Source organism: Gymnogyps californianus, chromosome 2, assembly GCF_018139145.2.
Source record: "Gymnogyps californianus isolate 813 chromosome 2, ASM1813914v2, whole genome shotgun sequence".
Classification (NCBI taxonomy): Eukaryota; Metazoa; Chordata; class Aves; order Accipitriformes; family Cathartidae; genus Gymnogyps; species Gymnogyps californianus.
This window is the reverse complement of record NC_059472.1, coordinates 113514467-113538816: the sequence shown is the minus strand read 5'-3', so window position 1 is coordinate 113538816 and position 24350 is coordinate 113514467. Positions and strand designations below refer to the sequence as shown.

The window sequence follows — 24350 nt, the reverse complement described above, 5'->3', positions numbered from 1 at the left end:
GCACTTTCTGTTACAGCCTGTGGTGTAAGCAATAACGTATCATTAGATTCTTTGTATTGGAGTTGCATCAAATGTAATGTACAATTATAATTGTAATCAACAAAGTACATTCAAATTCTTTGTATTTGTCTTCCCCAAAAGATCCTTAGCTTCTCCTCATTTGAAGATTTCAACCAAAAAAAAAAAAATACTAGGGGAAATATAATATTTCAAGTTCACATTTTGTGGCAGTTGCTAAAGTCAGCCTTTGCAAAGGGTTTGGTACAGCTAATAATACTACATGCTGAGTGTTTCCTACTTGGTGCTCAGTAAGGAATTAACAGGAATGAAACAATGTAATTTTCATATTTTCTTTATACTTTTGTCTCTGTCCTTGTCATGAAGACAAGAAGATAGCACTGCCATTGTTGCACCAAAGTTACAGGAAAAAATTAGGCTTTTACAGTCCTCCAATTTTTTTTCCTCCCAAAACGTAATTGGGTATTTGTGTTTTCCTTTCTACTAACACCAAATCTGGAATGAGCTAAAAAACATCTTCTGTATCTTCCTTTTTGTCCAAACACTGAAGGAAGACCCACCTGAAGTGAATTCAAACTCTGAAGGCACTTCTAAAAGAAGTCTGCTTCATAGTTCGGTCTCATGCATTCTGCTAAGTCGGAAGGTTACCAACCACTACATGAATACGAGTAAAACAGTAACATACAGTACTGTCAAGTAAACAGGAGAAATCCTGACTAAATTAAGTCAGTGGCAAAACTCCCAGCGACTTCAGTGGGGCCAGGATTTCACCCTTATCTTGTTGATCAAAACAATTATTTCACTGTTCAGAAGGACCAGACTGCTGTGCCTGCCAAGAATTTCTTAATGCAACCTACCATGGCGAGTCTTAATTGTATATACTTCTATAACTATTTCTTTTTCATTCTACCAAGGTAAACTGTTGACTTGCCAAAAATATTACAAGATAATCAAACAGCATCCACAACAAAGATCTTTCTTTCATCTTAGCAAAGAGCCAGATGTACCAAAGCTCTCCTTAGCATAACCTTACCACTGGTCTGCAAATGAATAATTATCACTCCCTCAACACCCGTTACCAACCATTGACGTTCATACCTGCTGAAGTGGCATACCTCCATTAAAAAGGAACTGTTTGAACCAAGAAATGAAGTGCCTTCTTGGTTTGGCAATGTTGTGTGGCAGAAAGCTTCCTATTTTTCAGTGAATCACAAAGTACACGCTTGAAGGGATGTCTTCTACATAGCATGGACCCAAATTCAGAGTAGACTAACCATGAATAGTAAAACTGAACACCCCTTATATGTCTTCACAGGCTTTACAATATACACTGTAACTACACTAACCAAAATGATCTCATGCATATGTCATTCAATAGCCAGAGAGAATCAAGTTATCCAGATGAGAATCAATTTTACACTAAACTAGAACAAAACTCTGTTTTTAATGTGCTGATCAAAAATAAAGGCTCTTTTTTGACATAGATACCAGTACTTTTTATTTGGAAATATTTGAGAAATCTGTTGTAAGATTGTACAACAAGCATTTTTCCCTTGATAACTAATTAAATGAAATAATCAAGCAGAACTGGTTAATTTGTTCTCCTCAGACTGGGAAAGTATTGCAAAGTATTAATTCTGCCAATACAGAATGTGTAACTCCTGTCACATTATTGCCTGCTTTATCAGTGACCTAATTCAAATAAGAATGTCAGTTTATAACTTCATTTAAGTATCCCTGAACAGCAACCTAATACGCCTAATGACTACTCTGGTTACAAGAAACCCTCTCCATTTTAGAGAAGATAAAAACCAAGAATTACTAATTCATATCTATTTAAATAGATTTTAAGATTGGAAGGAAACAGTCTGATCATTTAGCCAGACTTTACTCTGAAATGTCCTTCACAAATTCCTATATGTAATTCAAGCATTCATTTATTTCTAAGCTGCTTTCAAGAATGTCACCAGCAATTATTTTCACTTAAAAAACCTTCAGTTTTGACTGAAAAGTTTATTTGAAGAAAGTGCTAGAAAAAACACATGCTTATCAGTACTCTGATACAGTTTTAAGATAATCGTGAAAGATTTCTCACTGCAGCTATAAAATTTAATATAGTTCAGCACCACATAACTTACATTAAAAAACGTTGTTCATAATATTTATTACCCTCTAGTTGCACTATTTCTGTTCAGCCATCCATTCGAATTGACGCATCCTTCATCATCCATATACATCAGACCTTCTCTTTGATCTCTAATGGTAAATTTAAAGGCTGAGTAAATGTTCTTTGAAACACAGTGTGGCACAGCTGCTTACTGCTATACAGAAGACAGTAGGTCATTAAAACTGAAACTCGATTAATACAGTGGAACATCCCCCTAATCATATCCCAACTTTGAAGTAATATCCCTTTCGGTGATATCTCTAATTTACAGTTAACTAGTTTTCTTCAAGTGGAATAACAGTCAAGCTTTGGTAATAAAGTACATCTTTCATCAAAAGACACAGAGCTACTGGCAATGCACCCTGCTGTGGTATTTGCACTTATAATACACAGCAAACATCCAACAGATATGCAGCCTACCGTGTTAATCACATGAAACTCATCAAGCCTGCATTTTTTACCAGTTTGCTGAAGGTTTTTATAATGCTACAAGAAAGTACTTTAGCGTTATTTAGTTAACTAGACATTATTTTTTTATTAGTGCTTTAGCAACATTCTAATTAACAGAGGGTGAGCTAAATCTTTGCCTCAAAGTGTAACTGAATCAAAACAAAACCTTAGGGATTCAAGTTTATGTAGTTTTTCACTTTTGCTTGCTCCCTTATCACCACTGTTTGTGGTTCAGCCAGTGACACAATTAGAAAAAAAAGAACTATTTTAAAGAATTTTCAAATCTGCCAGTGTCATGAAGCACCTCATGTTCGATTTCATTACATTTTCCAGCTCAAATACCAGTATTGGAGATGGGTGATCCTGAATACACACAGGGGCAAGGGAGACATGAATTTATGGACCTTCACTTACCATATGAACACTAGCTGAACCATTGATACCAGCTTCATGAGCAGACTAACAGCTGACTGCTCACAAAAAGTGGAACAGTCATAAACATGACTGATCCTCCAAAATGCTCTCATTCTTTGAAAATTAAGAAAAAACCTCTGCAAGTTCAATATTGATGATGCACAACTTTGTAACGATTTCAGGCATTCGGATTCAGGAAGATGTCACCCTTTTTCTCCCTAAGAAAAAGCCATCAAGACCACGGGGAGGCAATTCACAACGTAGCTACTGAGGAGCTTTACTGCAGCCAGATCTGCATCCTATCTGTGCTGGAGGTGATCACTCAAAAAACCAAAAAAATAAAAGGGAAATTGAGATTCTACACCTCATCGACTACTATCCATAACCCAAAATGCTACCTTAAAATGCCACGATTTTAATCTTAGGCTGACATGCAAGGGTATGAGCTATGCTTGCTGAGGCACAGGCTGTGCCCCATGCTCTCTAAAACCCAGCCTGTCCAATCACATCTACGTCCAAGTCTGGTGATCCAACCACCCAGAGGCAGTGAAAACCGCCCTGCGTCACCAGATGGATCTGGCTGCGTAGTATGTTCCCTGAAGTTCAAGCGCTCTCTCTCAAATTAGTGTAGTTAACCTCGGGGAATTATTCTTTAATTGCAGTGTAGTTTTCCCTTGCAGCAAAAAAAAAGAAATCATTTATTAGGACAGACATCCCTGGCTCTCTGAAACTCACAACCCAAGAAAATTTTAGCTAAACTTACAATAAGATTGTAATTTTAAGCTTTGTTATCATATAGTTATGCATTTTTAAAAAAATCTTATAGTATAGAATTTGTCATGCTTAGACTAAGACCCAAGGCAATTTCAGCTTCAAATGGTAAAGCCACTCTTTTACCTACTAAAGTTATAAGACCTTTAAAACTTTTTTTTTGTTTCAAAAAAACATTGGGAACTTTTCTGTATGCAACTCAAAACCAGCTGTACTTTGCAAGTAAAAACTTTCCAAGTGCCTGGCTCTCTGCAGTTTTTTGGCAAATCTATTTGAAAAATTGAAAAGTAGGGGCCTGAGCCAAAGCTTACTGAAGTCTATGGAAAAACTCCCATAGATTTCATCAGGATTTGGATTAGGCTTTAAAAAAGTCTGAAGTAATTGAAAAATCAGTTCTGCATGTACAAAATATGAAATTTTCACTAGGTTTAGATTTACTAGACTCCTTTATGGTAATGTGGAAGAGCAAATACATTATTAAGTGGTGTTGGTGATGTACATATAGTTTTGCACTGTTAATTCACCACAGAGTTCCACAGAGTCATACGTGTTACTTACACTGCCTACATAATAAAAATTATGAAATCAATCCCACATACACAAACACCTTTACTTCATTTTAAAAAGACCTGAATATTGAGAAAAAACATTAATACTGTCACATAGCTCAAGCGATTAATTTTTTTTTTTTTAAATTGAGGACCAAACAACATACAGAGTAAGAGTTTCCCTTCAAAAACTGTAAGCCAGATTCAGTGATAATACGAAAAAAAAAAAAATCACGCAGATAACTATCTCATTCTGGGCACACTTGCTCAGACCAGTTTAGAATAACGTAACACTAGCAATTTCAGCTAAGATGCATCTAATTTATGGCAGTGTAAGAGAAGAGTCAGGTTTACTCAACCTAAACGTGCCAGAAAACAAAGAAAAGTAGCAAATGCAAAGCAAATGGGTTGTGGTACCTGAAATAACGGCCACAGCATCTCCTGATGTATAAACAGTTGCATCTCTGCTGACTAAAGGATGCTACTTCCAGTCAGAAGAAACTGAATAAGCCATTAACCTTGACATATTCTAGCTTGAGCTATATATCACATTAAAAGAAATACTTACAATCAACTTAAGAGAAATGTTGCACCCATACATAAAAAGGGAAAAAGGAAAGGCTCCCAAAGAACCTGTTTTCAGCATTTTAAGAGAGGAGAGGTGACCTGGAAATTATTTTCCATACCCCTCCCCCCCTTCATTCCTCTGTAATCTCTCTCCCCCAATACCTTTTTGTGGATGGATATGCTTTGCCGTGGTTGTACTTAGGAAAAGCAGACAATCACTGTAATTTTGTCATGGTCTTGTCTAGATAGGCACTGGAAAGGAAAAGTAATGTTATCTAAACTATAGAGTTAATTATGCTCTTCAAATGCCTACAGCTCATGTATGAATACCAATGTACTCCATCATATAGGCTGTTCTTGAAATACCGCAGGAAATAAAAACTTAAAGGAACCAAGGGAAACCTGTTAAGTGGAAATCCAAAGTATGACTGGACATACAAGACTGACTCCCCATTAATAGCATACCTTAAATAAAAGGATTATGCTACATTATTAAAGTTTGGCTTTATTTAAAAATAGATTACATCATTTGTTACCGCCTCTTAAAATAATTATCTAGGTTTTACTTTTACTTTTTCACTTGCTACTACTGAGTCTTCTGAAATGGAAGGTCAGAGGCTGTACACTTTCTCCTTTAGCAACACTTTTTCCATAGCTTTGAACAATTAGCTTATTAGTGCAGATTTTAGAAGTTTATTTCTGCTTGTGGTCTCTCAAGGACTCAAACAATATAGAAAATAAAGCCCAGTGACAAGCACAATCATTAAAGGAAATCCTTTCAACTGACAATTATTTTCCCCAAAAGCTTACCTCAACATTATGAATCATTTGTGACCACTTAAGTAGGACATATTAAAATTTAATGGATTTCAATGCAAAGAGCCAGCAATAGGATTGTACACACCAAGGCACTAATGTGTTGATCCTCACTGTACTTAGATGAGGCAAGTTGGAACTGCAATGCTGCCAACTAAATTTCATAGTACAACAAACGAATGAATCCCAAATCTCAAGCAGGATTTCTTTTTTATTCATTATGCATGACATTTTCCTCTTTAAATTATTCTTTTTTTTTTTAATGTTATTGCTTTAGCGTTCTTAACCTTTGTACTCCTTCCCTCTGTGGTTTTTGCCAGCTGTAATATCAATTGAGGAGGGGAGATTTTCTAAACAACATAATAAAAACCTTTTCACAACCCTGCACACAAATGTGTCTTGTTACACTTCCATCTTATTTTGCCCCTTTTCACAATACTGGAATCTTGGAATGTCCTGAAATAAATATATGTATTTTCTATCAGCGTCTTCTTTTCAATAAAAAAATTTATTCCAACGCTTTACCATTGTTTGTGTAATCCCTGAAAATTAACCACTTGGAGAACTATCATTTGAGTCCAGCAAGGTAATGAAATTTGACTGAACTCATTAAAATTAAAGACCACCTCAGACATTCTTCGTCAGTTTCTTCCCATGTCTGATATTCAGATTTTCATTTTTAAATGTGTTCACCTGAACCATGCAGAATGATATAAGAACAGGCCGCAAGGCAAGCTGGCTCACCACAATCTATTAATCTGTAACCTGTGTTTTAACAGTAAAACACCTAAAAACAACTGTACGTAGGAGCTATGACAGAAGATTGCAAGGTGTATTTGAATTCTATTTATACACAGGTGTTATTGGCTCGTGGTATCACCTTGGGAAAGTCAATTTCTGTATAGTTCAATTTTCCTTTCTGCAGAAATAGATTACCAAAGTTACTAAAACAACAGAAGTAAAAGTTTTAAAGAGTAAAGAAAGTTACAATGGAAAGACGTTACAAAGAGTAAAGATTCACATCAGAGCGCCAAATAATCAATGTTTCTGGCTCCACCAAGCTGTTCTTAAGCTTTTCTTGAGCAACCGCAAAATCTTGTTGCTGTAAGCACTCCCAAAATTCTCCCTAATGATTTGCTACTCCCCTTCCTTTTCGCTAAATCAGCTTTATGGGGCAAGGGACATATTTTAGTCTCAAAAATAGAACCCAAATAATTAGTTTAGAATGTTTGATATATTACTATTTGCTTATTTCTAGGCTTCTATATTAAGATAGAACTGTTCATCATGAACAGCCGATAAATTTGTGCAAAAATATTTTAAACGTGGAGAACTAGAAGTCACATTAAAGTTGCAGCACTGTATCATGTTCCATTATAAACCATATCATGTCTCATTATTAACTGGCATGACACAATGTAACAGAAGTGCATGACAATGCTAAGGGCTGTAAGAGTTATGGCAACTTCTTTGTTCTTATCATTCTTATATGATTATCATCTGCAATTAGATGGAGAGAAGAAAGTTATGTTTAAACTGGCACAACAGCTCAGCCGTGCAGAGCTGCACAAATTGGATACAGAAGTACACAATGATCGTGCTGTTTATGGATTTAGTCTCTGTTACGCCTTTGTCAAACCTTCCTAAAATCCCACTGCCTGATAGATCCACACTAGTACCACAGGATTTTCTCTGCAGTTACTGCTTTGGGCCACCCAGATTGACAGCTGACCAGGAAAAGGGTCTTCCTACCCTTTTATTGCTGCCTCTCGCTGTCATTTACTCCCTTGGGTGGCTAGTGATAGAGTTAGTTGCTCCAACTATCACAGTGAAGGAATTGTGCATGTAGTTGCATGGACATTAAAGGGCACAGTATAGAGAAGGAAACCAGTGAAGTGTAATGTAGAGAGGAGAAAGGCAAAAAATAGTTGAGGAAAACCAGAGAAAACCAAACAAAGTAGAGCCATACTGGTAGCCTTACTAGAAGAAAGAACTACAAAGAGAAGATAAAAAGTACACATTTTACCAAATGTTTGTTTGCCTTAAGGCAGTATGAAAAGCATGGGAAGTTTGAAAAAAAACTGATACAGTGATGATAGATCTGTTTTGGTTTCAACGCAAGTAGTACACAGCTTCCCACAGAGAAACCTTTATCTGGGTATGGGAACCCCAGCTTCTACAGGCAAGAGAGAAAAAACATGCACTTGTTAAAATGCAAACATACATTAACTTTTGAATCAGATAAATATGTCTGTAAGTTTTGGGCACTTAAGAAAATGAAGGTTAATGAATGTGATACTTTAGTGATACATAGCTATACTTCATATATATATATACTAAACAAATATATTTAGCCAGAAAATGTAAGAAAAATCTTATCTTTCTGTTTAAATGCAGAGTTCAGGCTTTTTTATATCATCCCATACATTAAAAAATACTTTTCCACTCTTAGTAAACAACCTGCTTCCTGAGGGAATCAGTCTTTCAAGGTACTTTATTGATCAACCTGTATGATTTTAAGGAAGCTAGAAAAAATGAGTTAGAGTTTTCATTGCAACAGTTAAAGTGAGTTAATGTCAATTTCATATTTAAGGGCCTGAGCCAACAAATCCATAGGAATGAACTGGCATACAGTGTTTTATAAGTGTGCTTTAAAAGCCTCTGGGTACATTTAAGAAAAAAGTCCTCAGCAAACTGACTTTCAATGAGACATAGGCACTTTTATTAAGGTTTAGATTCCTGAGATCACAGGTACTTACCGATGTCCTCTAGACACTTTTGCAAATGGTAGTGTCTCATGAAATAGTGGAAACAGGTGAGGAACACTACAAAAAAGTGGGTAAAATGCTGAATCTAATTTAGTCAATGACAGTTTCCACTGAACTCAGTGGACTACCAGTTCCATCAATCACTCTTCAGGTGTACAAAATCCTTGCAAGTACTTGCAGCAAGCTTTATGAATAAAACTTTACTTTCACTTTTCTATACATAGATTTAACAAGCATTGTTAAAAAGCTTTATGAATACCCAATATATTTAAACTAAAATAAGAAAAAAAATATCTAAAAGCATTATTTTAAGGGTTACTAAAGGGAAAAAAGTAGTTTAGCATTTTATTGCTACAGAAAACATATGGAAAATATCTTAAGTGAGAATCACACTTCATAGTGGACCATAGTCTTCTGTGGAGATAAACAACACTGGACTTGTGTCACATCTATGAGAAAAAAAACATATTGGCAATTTTTATAATGCTTCTCTGCACCAGCATGGAGGCTATACAAAGCTGTCAATGCACCGTGACCTCAGGCTCACAACATTTAAGTTACAGGAAAAGTTTTCAAACCATGATCCGTCAGCCTCCTGTGATTCTGAGACTATCTGCTGTTAGTTCAAAAGTGTTGTCTAGTCCTCGGTGCTGACTTCTGTGCCCTCTTCAGGCTGCTAAATTACTTTTGAATAATTTGAAACTACATGATTCTAACTTCTCCAGGCAAAAAATTACTGTAGTTGCTACTGAGATAACATTACCATGACAGACGGGAATCTGTGTGAGTACAAATGGCAGGCACTACATTTCGCAAGACATTCTGTGTTAAAGTCCACACTATGAAGCTTGAGAATACCTGAGTTATACTGCTTGTTCCTTTCCCCTAACGACCAATGAAGAATTGATAATTAACAGTGCAAGAGAGGAATTTGCAACAACAAAAATCCTATTTTTTCAGATCAAACAAACTATTGCTAGTCTTTCTTTACAGTACGCTCTCTCTGTACTAAGGACTTTGCAGCAATGTTTGTGTCATATATATATACGCATATATAAAAAAATGAATATTGTTCTTCCAAGAACTCAAATCCACATGTTTTTCCAATTAGTCCTGACATTCTCCTCCTCAAGTTTAGTAGCATGTAAACAGAGAGTTCCTTAAGGAGTATGACACATTCTGTTGCATCCCAGTTTTTCAGTTAAGAACACTGCTTCAAAATGGGCAATATTCACTCACAAATATCACCACAGGATTTTGAAAAGAGGTTTTTATAAGCTTATGCAAGGAAAAAAAAAAAAAACCTAGAAAAACTTTTGTCTTCCAAAGCATGACTTTGAATGCATTCTGGATGCATATATATATTTAATGTGGTAAAGAACATTGACTTTAAAGTTAGCATTTACCCATTCATAATCTGAATGATAGAATCATGATTATACAAAGCAGAATTATAATCAACTTGATAAATTAAAAAAGCTATGAAGACAAAGTGTCAAGCCAAGTATATACTACCACGCTTAGGAAAGTAACATCACATGTACAAATACAGAATAGGAAACATCTGGTCAGGCAACAAATGTGTAGAAAAGGGTCTGGAGATTGAGATGGAGCAGAGTATAGCAGGGTGTACTCCCTGCTATAGACAAAAGGAAAAGCATTCCATTTTGGAAAACAATCAGTAAGAACTGAAAATCATCACGAAAAGACTGAGATAATTCAGTCACAATTAGTATAAAAGAAAAAGTTACTGAAGGGATGTACTAAGAATCTTCCAAAGCTTTAAACATTATAAAGAACATCATTAATTGCCACTTCCACCTTCAATATTCACAATAAACCAGTTTGATTTGCAGGAAAAACAACGTATATAAAATATTAGGAAAACCTTCCAATAAGGACACTAAGCTACCATACAAGCTATCAAGAGATATTGTTCAACCTTGTCCAAGGTATTTAAAAGTTCAGATAAACTTTGTCACTGATACTCTGGATACATTAACCCCATCGCAACACAGAGGAGAAAACTAGATGGGCAGTTGGCTTGACTTCTAGCTCTACCTTTACATAAATCTTAAATATTACACTTACACAAAACTATTTGCAAATCCTATTTCCTGGATGCAAAATATTCCTCCTTTGCCTTATAATTTCAGTTCTGAAGATTCAGTTGACCTGAGGAGATGACAGTCTTTGGCATTCCACAGATTTCAGTGACGCAGTACTCAGTAACAGATTTTCAGGTTAAATAATAGTTTACTATTACTCTACTGCTCCAGTTATATTCAAGTATGTAAGTAAACCATGCTAAAGCACAATACAAAGACCTCCTAACCAGACAAAAAAGAAAAAATTACTGAAGTCCAGTTAAAAAAAAAAGTAGAAGAAAAAGGATGGTTTAAAGAAAAATAAAGTCCTAATTTAAAACTAAAAATCCTTGCTTGAACAAAGTGTTGAACAGATACAGGTGCCATTTGCACACCAGGAACGACTATAGGAAAAGCAGGATCACATTCTAGCCAAAGAGCAGCCGAGAAACTCAAAATACGGGTGAGGCAATACTGTAAATAGAGCTCCAATCAGACTGACACCTAAACAAGTCTCCAAACAGCCACAGCTAACACCGCTTAAGGTTTTTTCAAAGCAATCCTGCAAAACACACAGTTATTACAAGAGACCTTTAAAAGATACAGAATTAACTCACTGCAGGTCATCAGGATTTATGCTATAAATTCTTGCACCCATTAAACTTAATACATGACAACCTGGGTGGTCTACAGCACCTTTCCCCAGCACTTCCCTGGCACTGACCCACACTTTGGGTTGGCACCACTCCCTAAGCCCCTCACCATTCCTCTCATCCAACCGTTTACGCATTGCCAAAGGCAACACAGTACATGATATAGCCTGATGTGGCCTACAGTTATAATCATATTTAGCCAATGCTTCTGATTAACTTTTAATCATCCTTATAAGAACATTTTACATACTGGAAAACTACCACGTCCCTCCTCAACCTTCTCTTTCTTTTTCCCTCGGAAAAAACAAAAAGCAAAATTGTTTCAATCATTTATAATTTCTGTGCTCTTCACTGAACTCTAATTTGTCTAAGTTTTTCTTAAATTGTGTTACCCTGTAATTTCAACTGAATCTTTCTCATGAAGAATAGAAAGAAATAATTATATCTCCTCATTAAAAGATCATATGACTACATCCCAAAGTTGGAATTTGCCTTTAATGGGATCATATAGCTAACTTTTATTCAGTTGCTGGTCCACTATAACCCCCAGGAGTCTATCCTACAGCAACAGTGCTTAAGCTATTATTTCTCAATTTTTAGTTTGTCTGATTCTTACTTGCTAGAGTCCTTTGCGCTTGTCTCGACTGAACACCACCTTACTGACTTCAGATCCTTCCTCTAATTTATCAAGATCAGAGTTATTGCTTTTTCAATGTGCTTGGAACTACTGCTAGCTTGTTGTAAAACCACAATTTTAACGTTCATGCTCCATATTCCATCACTGAAGCCATTAAAGAAAACAATGAACAAAACCAGACCCAGCAGATACCATGGCATACCTCTAACATATACTCTTGGATTAACTACAAATACGGATAACTATTTTCTGAAGGCATCTTTCAAATAGTGGCACACTTAATCACCAGCTTCTCAATGTGGCTTCGGGCAATTTAGATTTCAGGGTACACCAACCCTCTAGATTTCAGGGTACACCATCTTGAACATTATTTAATATAGCTTCTAGAAATCCAGCTTACTGTTACAGTGCTGCAATGCCAGAAGGGACCTAGGTACTTCTATTTTAAATTTTAAAAACTTGGTTGCTATAGAAAAATGAGTTTCCACCACTAAGAAGAAAAATGGGCTTAAGAAAAAGTGGCATTGAACAAAATCCTCAAGCTAATGACAGCTACACTACTGAACAATTACAGGACCATCTTTGGCTTGGAGCTTAAACATCCTGAAGAACTTTCCCCTATGTTAACATTTAATATTTAACCATAAATCCTCAGATACAAGTTCAATTCTCACCATCTCCCTCTCCATGTATAGTTCCACCACATTTTCCTCTACCTATTCCTGTTCCCTCCTTTAAGGACTGGGAGAAGGAGTTCCTCTATTTTATAGTCATTATTGACGAGCTCTTTACTCAACAGCACATAGTTATTTTGTATACTGGCTTCCCGTTAGAAGGCATCATTCTCACTTTCTTCCTAGTGTAGACCGAACAGGTATTCTTAGTTGGAATCAAGAGTGAAGCAAATTTCTTGATTATCCCCACTAACTGCACTGTTCTCACACTGAGGAGTGGTCTTGGGCACATGAACTTGTTTCTTGTAGGTGAATCTAACTGGGCAGATGAATCCCAGGAACGCACCTAAAGCACGCCGACTACTAATGGCGGATCAGTAAATCAGACACGAACAGAGCTAGTTCAAATCCCCTCTGAAATACATAGATGATAGAAGTCATGTTGCCAGCTTCAATTACGTCCCCCTACAGATCTGCTTCTAACAGACCACACTATCTGCCTATGTAGAGACGGCCACAGAAAACCCAAACAGGTGACAAGACAAACATGTTTTAAAAGCGTCAGTAAAACCTTTATTCTCCCAAGAAAGCTCCCAGTTTTCTCCAGTCTGTCCAAAGACAAACACCCACACAGTTTCAAAGCTTACAGCACATCCTGCTAGAGAGTAACTACTTAAATACTATGCTATTTTAAGCATTTGGCAGAAGTATGTATCTCTAATGAGCCTGACCTGTAAATGAAAATGAAATTTCTTACTTTTAAGCTCTTCCATACTTTTCCAAAAAGCATATTCTCTCAACAGTTAATGAGCAAATGTATAAATGTACAGACCCTTTTAACAAGGCTTCAGGCTGAACTCTTAGTGAAAATAAGAAAGTTACATTAGGTTTTATAATTTCTTTAAATGATACCTTCTTGTGACATTCTGAAGTATTAGCCTAATTAGGTCATAATTTTGATTCTTAATTAGGTGATTTGATATTCGAAAGGACTGCACACTAGAGTCAGCAACTTTGGAATCTGTACTTGGATTATAGATTTCAATTCCTTTTAATGTAAGTCATGGCCAAAGGGCATTTCAAGTATAGCTAGAACAGTTTATGTTGGGTGGGACATTGCTATACCAGGTCTCAACCAGCTCCTTACAGGTACTTAATTTTTCACTGTTCATCATGTGAAATGGTAATCCTGGCCCCACATATCATCAATACATAGCTAACAGCCCACAGTCAAATATCTTATGTTTTGCTTGGAATGTACTTCTTCCTTGTATTATTTTTATTTGAGAGGTAGTATAACAGTCTACCTGTACCACAATGGTAAAAATTATTCTAGTACATGTCACTCATGCCTTCTTGGTGTTATTTTGGCCTCATGTAATAGAAAAAAGTGGATTTAACATTTTTTAAAATTTTAGTCTTTATATATGCAACGTGGAGAGTATGACCAGATCACTTTCCCAAGGTCCTTCATCAAGAGCAAGATTTCTTCTAATTTGTTTACAATTTTAAAAAATTTTACTCTTTTCCTAACAGAATTAATCATAACCAAATTTAATAGTCCCCTGATCTCAATAACACTAGTGAATTGAACAGGCAGAAGTGAATTTCCTTATTAAATCAATTCACCTTATTAGCTTAGGTGGAAAAAGATGAACTGCAGCTATTTACACCTTTTCAAAATTCTTAGAAGGAAAAACAATGCCTATATAATTTTTTCAAAGTTCAACAAATTAAATACCCTTAACACATATTTTAGTCTTGCAAAGAAATACTAACAAAAATTTGTAAAACTAGTTTGACACTTATTCTGGCTTACTTCTTCACTTCACATGATTATCAGTCCACTTCCAGATATGGGCATAGTGTAACACTAAAGAAAAATTATAGATATAGTTTCTACCATTGCACAGTCTGCAGCTGTTTTACCGAATCATTTAAAGTAGCACATGCAAAGGAGGGCTGTACATAGTAATAACAAGGACTTCTGACTTCCTGAAACATTGCACAGGCCACTCAGATTATATTAAACAAGAATTAAATTATTCTTTGTAATGTAAGAAAACAAACTACAGAAAATCAAGATACTGCCCTAACACAACTCCAGACGATGAAAAACAATACCCATGAAGACAAAATAATAAACTCCCAATTTTAAGCATGAAGTGTGCATACAATACATACTTTTCCCTACAGATGTGAAGGCTGCTGTAGGTGAAGGAGGTCATTGAGGCCAAAGACCACAGTGATATTATGTGGTCTAGGAGACTATGAAGCTGAATGAACATCCAACCCAAATTCAGGGCAGGAAGCTGGGAAAAAAACCTGTTTCCAAGTCAGCAGGAGTATCTGATGTTTATTAAGAGACTGTCTGTCTCACTAGAGAAAAAAGGCAGGAAGAAAATGTCTTGCAACAGTACAAAGATGCTAGCCTTCAGACCCTACAGAAACGGTGTGGCTTTGCTCTCACGGTTACTAAAAAGTAGGAATATAGAAAAGGACATGAATAAAATTTCATTAAAAAATGGTAATTCCATGACATTAATTTAAATCATTGTGCAACACTGAAATATTCTCCGCATTCCTTTTCCAAATAAGAAATATTCTTCAACACCTATTTAAATTAGTTTCATCTTTAATTTCATGCTTTCTGTGAGATATCACCCAGCCAACTAGTACTTTCTAAAGTTGTAGATTTTTTTGTTCAGTGTTATCACTACTTCATAATTAGTCATATGCATATGCCATAAAGCCAGTAATGCAACCATAATCACTTGTCTATCAAGAAAGTAGGACTTTTCACTCCTCACTTTTCCATCACGTTAGAAATGCACACATGTATACATTCAATTGAAAAGTGCAAAGAAATAAGTGATAAGGCTTTTCAAGCATAAAGATGACCATCTGGGGTTCATTTGCTGCATTGCTGTGTATATGCTGTAAGAGCAGCAATAAGTGATCAAATTGAGATAAAACTTAGATTTAAAATTATCTTATTACCTAACTCATTCTACTGGTCAGCAACACAACCAGTGTTTGGTTTCCACAACCAGTGAAAAACAAACTGCTAACACAATCAAATGTGCATAATTTTTAATTTTAATATACAAATACATATTTTGAATTATGAACATATACTTCATGTCTTACCTGGCATGACAGCAGCTGCCTGAGTGGCTGAGTCTGTACTTAAGGAAAGGCGACCACCTTTGGCCAACCTATCACAGAAGAGGGTGATGTTCTTCTTCAGTCTGCTAGTATCTTTGGGCATGCACAACTGGCTGCTGAGAGTCAGGGCCTGTTCCTTAGAGCTCTTTGACAAACAAGTCCTTAACAAGTAAGAAATGGCAGCATCCACAGTTTCTTCCCAACCCTGAATTAAAGAAAAGGAAATTAAATAAAATTAGGTGAACTATAATATGATATAGCATACTAGAAACAAAGTAACAAATCAAAGACTAAGAATTTTCAAATGATACCGATACATGAAATATTATTTGGGGGTTAATGAGTCATGAACACCCAGTTCTTCAGCTTGTACAAGCAAAAACTTCCGCAATGAGCCTGAGAAAACCCAAACTTGTCCCAATATTGACAGAGAAATATAATTTCAATAATAATAATATATGGACAGTATGTGACATAACAGTTAAATTCAGTAGTTGTATTAATAACCAAAAACTAGAAGTTCCTGGACGCAACATTTAGAATTAAGAACAGAACTGAGATGTAAATACGAACATAATATGTAGTATATAACATTATGCTGAAGGTATGTCAAGGCCAGGGAGAAAAAAAAAAAAAAAAGGCATCCAATTATAAGTTCTTTGGAATCACTGTCTAAGATTCTGACAATATGCCAATAGCACAGAACACCATGACTGCAACCCAAAGCTGCAGATATTCAGTATCCATCAGACCAATTAACTTCAAGTTATGATACCCACAGCATTAGCACAGGCGTGTCAGTGCTTTGATGAACTGGGACTTACATTTCTAACAGCATAAAGCTGTAAACATTTATGAGAAGAGCAGCTTAGTAATCAGTTCAGTTAAAACAAGCAGCTATCTATGGAAAAGCTTTCAGGAGGAAAAGCTATAGTCGGTGTCGTATTCAGTACACATACTTCCACAAAATAAAGTGTTTTCTCCTGCAAATAACACTCAGTAAAAGTAAGTTTCTTTTCAGAAGGCACCTTGAAAAGCACCTTTAAAAGTTAGGTTCAAGTTTGTAATCTGTACTATGGTTTTCAGTGACATGAACAAATCAAAGACATTCCTTCAAGTAAGAATCCTGGATAGCAGAAGTCTTATTATTTGTAACAAGGTTATTAGGTTAATGTGTAAAGTCTAATATATGACATCTATCTCATTTATGCAGTGTGCAATGCAGAATTGACTCTTCTTGAGGTATTCTGTAATCTTAAATCACACTCTATGATGAGACCATGTGATTAATCCAAAGTGTCTATAATTAATGAACCTGCAAGTTAGTCACAAAGGCTGCTCATGTCTTTTCATGACAATCTTACAGAGCTCGGACAGAGTTAGCAACTAATATGAAGGGCTTTGTGGTCTGCTAACTTCAGGACTCATAACATCTCTTTGTATTCAGCTACCTGTAAGCAAGTTTTACATATGCACTGCCTACATGTACAGGGAAGTAATATTCAATTGCTGCAGTATTAGTGTCTGCTCTCTCAATACTCCTGATTGGTTGGGACTTATTTTGGCAGCAGTCTTTATTGACGTTTGAGGTTTTGAAGCTACAGTCTGGAACCACCCAGCTCCATCTGCTGCTAAGCTAACAGTAGGTAATACCAAGGTAGCTCTTTACATGGCAATTACTCAGGCAGAACAAAAAGAAAACTCAGGTATCAGTTGTAGTTAATACAACCCCACAGTCTTCCAGTTTTTAAGCTCTTTCTTGTGATGCATTCTACTTGATTGAAAACACTCAACAAAATCACCTACCTATCCAAATTTCCATGACTGCGTAAGTGTAACATTTTAAAGAATGACAGTGTCAACCCTGTCAGAGTCCACTGTCAAGCAAATAAGGTTTGTGAATTTCTTTTATTAGATACATATGGCTTTTGTGAAGGCTAAGGTACTACTTTCAACACAGAGAAGCAAAGGCCACCCTTCCTGACCTTGTTACTTCCTAAGAACAGGTCCAGGACAGATGCTTACTAGTGGTCAAGTACATCAGTGAGACCACACAGTCATACGCACTTCATCCTGGTCCAAACATACACTATTCTTAATAGTGTCCTGAAAATGTGCTGTATGTGTATAAAACATTTACATTTTGCAGAGGAACAGGATCAACTAATGGGGTTTTCTTAGTCAACGTTTGCCTTTCCTGACTTCAGAACAACGACAACATTAACCTACTGTGTTATCTGGATTTCCCCCCCCAAAACATTTAAATTAGAAAAATCATGCCAGTCAATCAATGCTGTGGTAGCTTAACATTTTTCAAATATTCTAGAAAGGTTCCGTTGGAGTGTAATCCATCCACTGACCTGTGATGGTGACAGGAAATAATCCATTCCGCAGCCAATTTAAAGAGGTTAATGAGCTGGTAAATGCTGTCTACATTCCCACATACTGGGCAATGAAACTTAATATGTACAAAGCATCAAAAACAGTCAAGCCAGGCACTCCTCATTGTACAACAAATCATGAAAAATAAGACAACATAAACATAAGAATCTGAGTTTCACTAAAATACAAAGAAACACCTGATTAACTGGTGTCAGCATACAGTAGCTGAGAAGCTGGCCAATATATCCCTCCAAGTAAGTTATAAAAATGCAGGCAAAAGAAGCATTTAAATAAGGAGACTGAAATACAAGCTAACGAAAGTCAGGAAATTAAAAGTGGCTAGTATCCTGTCCTTGGCTCACACAGGTATGTTTTACTTTGTACCATAGTCTTAACATTTTCCAACCCTTGTTCTTGTATTTAATTGCCATATAAAACTAGTTTCTCAGTAGACCATAAAACTATCTTCTCCAATTCAAGGACTGTTGACCTAGTAAGTCCAGTCAAATCCAAAGTAGCCTTTATGATAAGTGAAAGAGTACACAAAAGCTACCTCTACTTGAAAAAAAATCTTGATGGAAATCTGTTGAGGTGATTTTATACAACTAAGAATTAATGGCTACAAATAAGACTGCATTTGTCAGCAATTTTTATTGGTGCAAGGGAAGAATTGAAGGAACAAGAAAAATTCTTCACCCCTTACATGTTAAAAAAGCTAGAAGATGTTTGAAAATGAAAGTGTTCTAGTCTATAGCCCACACTGAAGAATGATTCCACAGCCATAGTTGTAATATTCACTAATGGCTTTCTGTGTAGTATTCTGCATATTTGAGGTCTGAAAGGAACACCTTCAACAGAAGTGTGATCCATCATCCTATGACCAGCAAGCATTGCCATAACTGCCACAACAAATGTGATTCAAGACTCACAGAAAGAAGTATTATTAAATCATGCAAATTCTTCATATTAACTGTATCACCTGAAATAGATATGAAAAATACTTAATTCATTAATTTCACTTTTTCATTGGGAAAGGCTTGGCTTCATATTTCACACGTACACATTATTATTTTTCTCTTGTAGGCAATAGGTAGAGATTGGTACTTTCTTTTAACCAAATCATATACATGGCAGGAGTCTGAAGACCAAATGTACATTTGTGATACTAGCAGGACTAAGATTGTACTAGTACACATCACTTATATTCCACATATATTATCATTATGGATCCTCAGGTATCATGGCATATCTGAGTGTGACCGTGATTATACATTCGATCTCACTTTGGTGTAAGGTTTAATCTAGAGTACCTAATTTTTAGGAAGATTTTTAGGTTCTACCATTTGCCAAACAAGAAGAAACCTCCAAAATTATGTTCTCTGCAGGGTAAATGACTAACCTACTGTTATTCTAAAATTCTAGACAACAAAACTGGACACAGTAAAACTCCAGCATGTGAGATCTGACGCTGCAGATAAATTGTCAGGCTGTAGAAAGGGCACTGATCCTGTGACACAATCTGCAGGTGGAGAATGTGGTTACTAGCGAAGTTTGAGGGCAGGCCCTGTTAGAAGGCACAGCACCATAGCCTGCCGCTTGGCTGCAAAACTCCACTCCCCAAGAGTTTAGCTGGTCAACAGACAAGGTCAACTAGAGATACATAGGGGCAGGATCTGAGAGAAGGATTTCAATATTGTTGCTAAGATGCGTAGGACATACATATATAGGGAGAAGCATGAGACAGGGCCTAACTGTTGTCAGATTTGATAGGTTTACTCATATAGTTTAGATTCTTAACAGATTTATACTGTATAACTGTCCACAAGCATTTTCTGAAGTTTTTAGATTCCCCTTGACTCCACCAATAGCATCATTCATAAATCACTGAAAGTTAATGAAGTAAAAGAGGAAGTACTGGCTAAGCTAAGTTGCTCCTACTGAGGTCCAGTCAAAACCCTATCTAGCTGCATGGCACACGAGTTTACAGCGGTTGGTTTCCATTGCAAACACATACAAAAATAGAAGTACCAAGTCCAGTTTCTTGGAAAACACTGAGAATCTAACAGCTCCTGCTGCAAACACCACGCTGGAATTTCTGGCGGATACAGTGGCTTTGCCTTATGTTTCCCCTCAGAACAGGGGCGAACTGCTTCCAACACAGACAAGATGATGTAAATATGAGAGAGACACAAGGAGATGATAATACAGCACATTCTGTCACATCAATTTGAACAAGAAAGCAAATTAGGACATTTTACCCATAAGTTTTACCACGTGCAGTTTCTATGAAAAATAAAAGTATTTGTTGCTTTTTAACTGAAAATCTTGAACACGTTTTACCAAATTTTAAGCTGTACTTAAGCAGATAATGAATAAACTGAAAGTCTACCTTTCTCCATATTATTTAATATTAGACTTTACTAAAATTTGTTCTGAGACATTGAAGGTTTTGACACACAAACCACTGATTTAGCTAATGGTGAACAGACATCTAGACAGTCAAGCCTCGTCTAACTGATGAACTCTATAGATAGATTGATTTGACTAATCACTGAGAAACAGTGGGCAGTCAAATCTATCGTTTGCAAGGATAGCCTGCAGGACTATCTTAAACATATAAAGGGTGGAGAAAACCTAGGTCAAGTTTTTAAAAAATATTATCAAGCCTTCTGAAATTATGACACCACTAACATTCATCAAGTTTTACCTGGACCAGATTAAAGGGACTAGTCATACAGCTATGTAGCTTTATAGAAACAGCCTGATAAGTACTTTTTCTTAAAACCCTACTCTAAAAAGTTAAAAATTATCATCACATTGAGTATGTATATTTACAAAAGACTTTTGCTAGAGCAATCTTTGTGAGCCAGATTTTGTCCTGTAAGAAAGACCTGTAATAGATGTAAATATGTAGATTCACTTTCAGATAGTTCTCAGGCTTTAAAAAGAATATACACACATAAGTAAAGAAAAGATGCAACTGAGAGACAGAAAGGAGCCTTGGGATGTGTTGAGAATGAATGCTCAGATTTTATGACACAGCATTTCCTTTCCTTTAGTACTCTGCAATTGTCATAAAATTCACATAATGCACCAGAGCTTAAATCCTACAAAGGCTCTGAACACAAAATGCTCAAGACACATGTAGACCAAAGCATGGAAACTGAACAGGTGGGGTTTTTTGTGAAGTTTGAAACTTTAACTAGTTCATTACATTGCATCATAATACAAGTAAAAATATCATTTATATTCATAATTTTAACCACATGACCCCAATGACTTTTCCTCTATTTTAATATAGATAACCATGGAAACTCAATTTTACCAAGCTATTTGTCTTCCAATGTTTTTCTTCTCTGGATTTAAGAGATGAGCAAAGGGTTCTCTTTGAATGTAAATCCTAGTTCACTTTGTGATGCTTAATATAAGAAAAGTATGTAATAGGTCAGTAGAATTAACTATAGCACCACTCAAACTGATGGAAACATCCATGTTATATGAAAGCAAAACAAAAGACAAAGTAAACGTGTAAATGCCAGCCCCATAAAAGACATTATTTAGCTTGGAGATTATACCTACAAGGTTTGAAAAGATACAAAGTCAATTAGTTAACGATTTAGTCTGCAAAGGAAAGAAACATTGTTCTAAATGCTACAAGATTTTTTGATAGGGAAATGCTTAGAGAACCATAGAAAGTTGGTTCCTAAGTATGCTTACACCAAATACATAGACAGGACTGGAAGTTACTGAAATCTTTGCCATGCCTTTGACTCTGGTTGAAGAGCTTCAAGCAGAAGTGTTTGCCCAAAAGTCTAACAACAAAGACCTTCAGAACCAATTCCGTTCTTATACTAAGTAACGCAGAAGAGCAGCAACTTCTCAGCAAATGAGTGCTAATGATAAAAGCCCACTATGACAGTATTATTCTAAAATGCTTGGATGTTTTCATAGCTGTTTCTCCATTAAGCCATTTAGTTTTGCTTCAATTAAATCTGCCAGTTCCTTTTAGCAAGTCAGATAAAGTGGCTTGTGATCATCAGAGAAAAAATCTTCAACATTTCACAAGACCCACAAAAGCAAGAAAAAGTAGAATTAAAATAGCTACTTCAATCCACAGTTACGATATTTCGCATGATATTGTGCATATCCCTAAACTGCAAGAATATTGACTCCTATTCAGGACCAGAATCTAGAGGTAAAAAAGTAGCTCTAAGCAATCACTGCAATCAGCTGAACTCCATCCTAATAACAACATCTGCTGCACTGCATCTAGAACACCTCAACCTGCCATGCTACGATTTTTTTTTTTTTGCATAAAATTGCCCAGTAAGCTACATCAATGCAGGATAACAATTTGGTTTATTGTCCAAATAATCAGAGAACATATAGGAGATCGTGTTAAAGTAAATTGAAAGACATAAAAATATTTCTCAGAGCTTATTGAAAGGTAGATAGTCACAGATAGACAGTTCATGTCAGTAGGATTACAGGTCTTCTGTACTTTGCAAAAGATGTTAATAATTCTCTGATAGAACCCTCTCTAAATAAGCTTAAGATGTTTGGAGGCAATCTTATAAGCTACATGACTTCATTGCTGCTCAAGAAACAAGTCACTTTGCCCACAGAAAGCTTCTATTTCTAATTTAGTTTATAAAATATGAGATGAGAAGACTTAATTTCACTCAAACACTAACTATGGTTACTGGAATTTTTAAGCAACAAAAAAGCCTCTATTAAAAAATGTAACAAAATGTTTTATGCAGGTAACAGCAAAACAAGGGAAATAAGTCATAGATGCCTACAGAAATCTGTACACAGTGGTGCTTGCTGATAAGTCTCTTCTTAAGTTTAAAGCACAATAAAATTCATTCAAAACCCTTCACATAAGATGTCTTAGACAGGAAACTGCATCATCTTCGTGAGAACATTAGATTAAAATAAATGATAGTACTACTTAGGGCACAGTTTCTCCAGCCTGGAGGTAACCTGGACAGGGTTTCTGGGTGGGGAAAGAGTGTTCTATAGGGAGCAGACCTGGAGATGTGAGCAGACAGAAGTGGCTCCTGTAAGAGCTCAGAAATATTGAGGGCTGAGGACATTTCAGGGAAAGGATGGGGTGGACAACACGGGAAGGCGGGGGGGAAGTGACTGTTGGGAGGTAAGTTTGAGAACAACTGGTTTATAGAATTAACAGAACTCTAGGGATTGTGGAAAATTTAGTTAGAGCGCTACAAATTAATATTATTTGTCTTTGGTGTAAGTAAATCATTCTAATAGCACATCAGTCAAACTTGAACAAGATTGTTCCTAAGTTCTGTTCATCAGCCAGACAGATATTTGATTCTGTATCTGAAGAAGTCTCTCTTAAAAAGCCTTTGAAAGCCTTTATCGTTATTAATATTATTCCTAAGGCAACAGCCATTTTTCAAGCTGCCTATGAAGCAATTTATCCTGGAGTGATAGCCAAGACAGTTCTGAAAGAATTCAAATGCAATGTGGAACATACTGCAAAAACTATGCAAAATTGGTGCAAGCCAAATTATGGGAATTCTTACAGCTGTTAACTCAGGAATTTGTCTGACTATATCTTATTTCTTGATTTTAGTCACAATAATGATTTCATCAGCTCTCAAAAATGCTAGAATACTTGGAAGCTCACCTTACTGAATGACAACCTTGGCATTTATCCTTATGCAAACCACCAAAGAAGAGGTTTCTATATCTGAAAGCATTGTATATGCTAATTCACAAGAAACACTAGCCATGTGTCTCTCAACACTCTGCTTTTACAGTGATTAAAAAAATTATCTTATTGTTACACATACAAACTGGTAATCCACTAATCCAGGGCTACTGAACTGGTAGTCTCCAACACAGGCACAGACCATTGGGAAGGATTTCACTGTGCTACCAGTCACCCTAACCCACATTCTTCAAGCATATTCTGTGTTTCTAACTGACCTGTTTGTCTCAAACAGGAGATAACAGCCACAGCAGCCATGAAGATGGCATGCAACATTTGCCTGTTCTGCCAGAAATGGAGCTGACAAACTTTCCTTGTGAGTGTCCCTGAAAAATTACTGCTAAAAATGAATTGATAAGGCATTTAGGAGACCTTTTGAACAGAGTCTGAATAAAATGAAAGAAAAAGCCAAGCAAATAGACTCTATACCTATATAGCACTCAGAAAAAAATGCAGTAAAATATTACTGAAGTCTTAATGTATTAAA

The 24350-nt window shown here is 36.1% G+C and overlaps 2 protein-coding genes across 5 annotated transcripts in view; one reads left to right on the top strand and one right to left on the bottom strand.

Moving 5' to 3' along the window:
* Positions 1–24350, top strand: part of LSM5 (LSM5 homolog, U6 small nuclear RNA and mRNA degradation associated) — a 756742-nt gene that overhangs the window by 402149 nt on the left and 330243 nt on the right. The window lies entirely within an intron of this gene.
* BBS9 (Bardet-Biedl syndrome 9) overlaps positions 1–24350 on the bottom strand; it is a 308542-nt gene that overhangs the window by 133981 nt on the left and 150211 nt on the right. For all 4 annotated transcript variants that reach the window (XM_050915804.1, XM_050915803.1, XM_050915806.1 and 1 more), the window contains one exon: positions 15721–15943. In XM_050915804.1, the coding sequence (XP_050771761.1) occupies positions 15721–15943 (223 nt within the window). The remainder of the gene's footprint in view (positions 1–15720; positions 15944–24350) is intronic.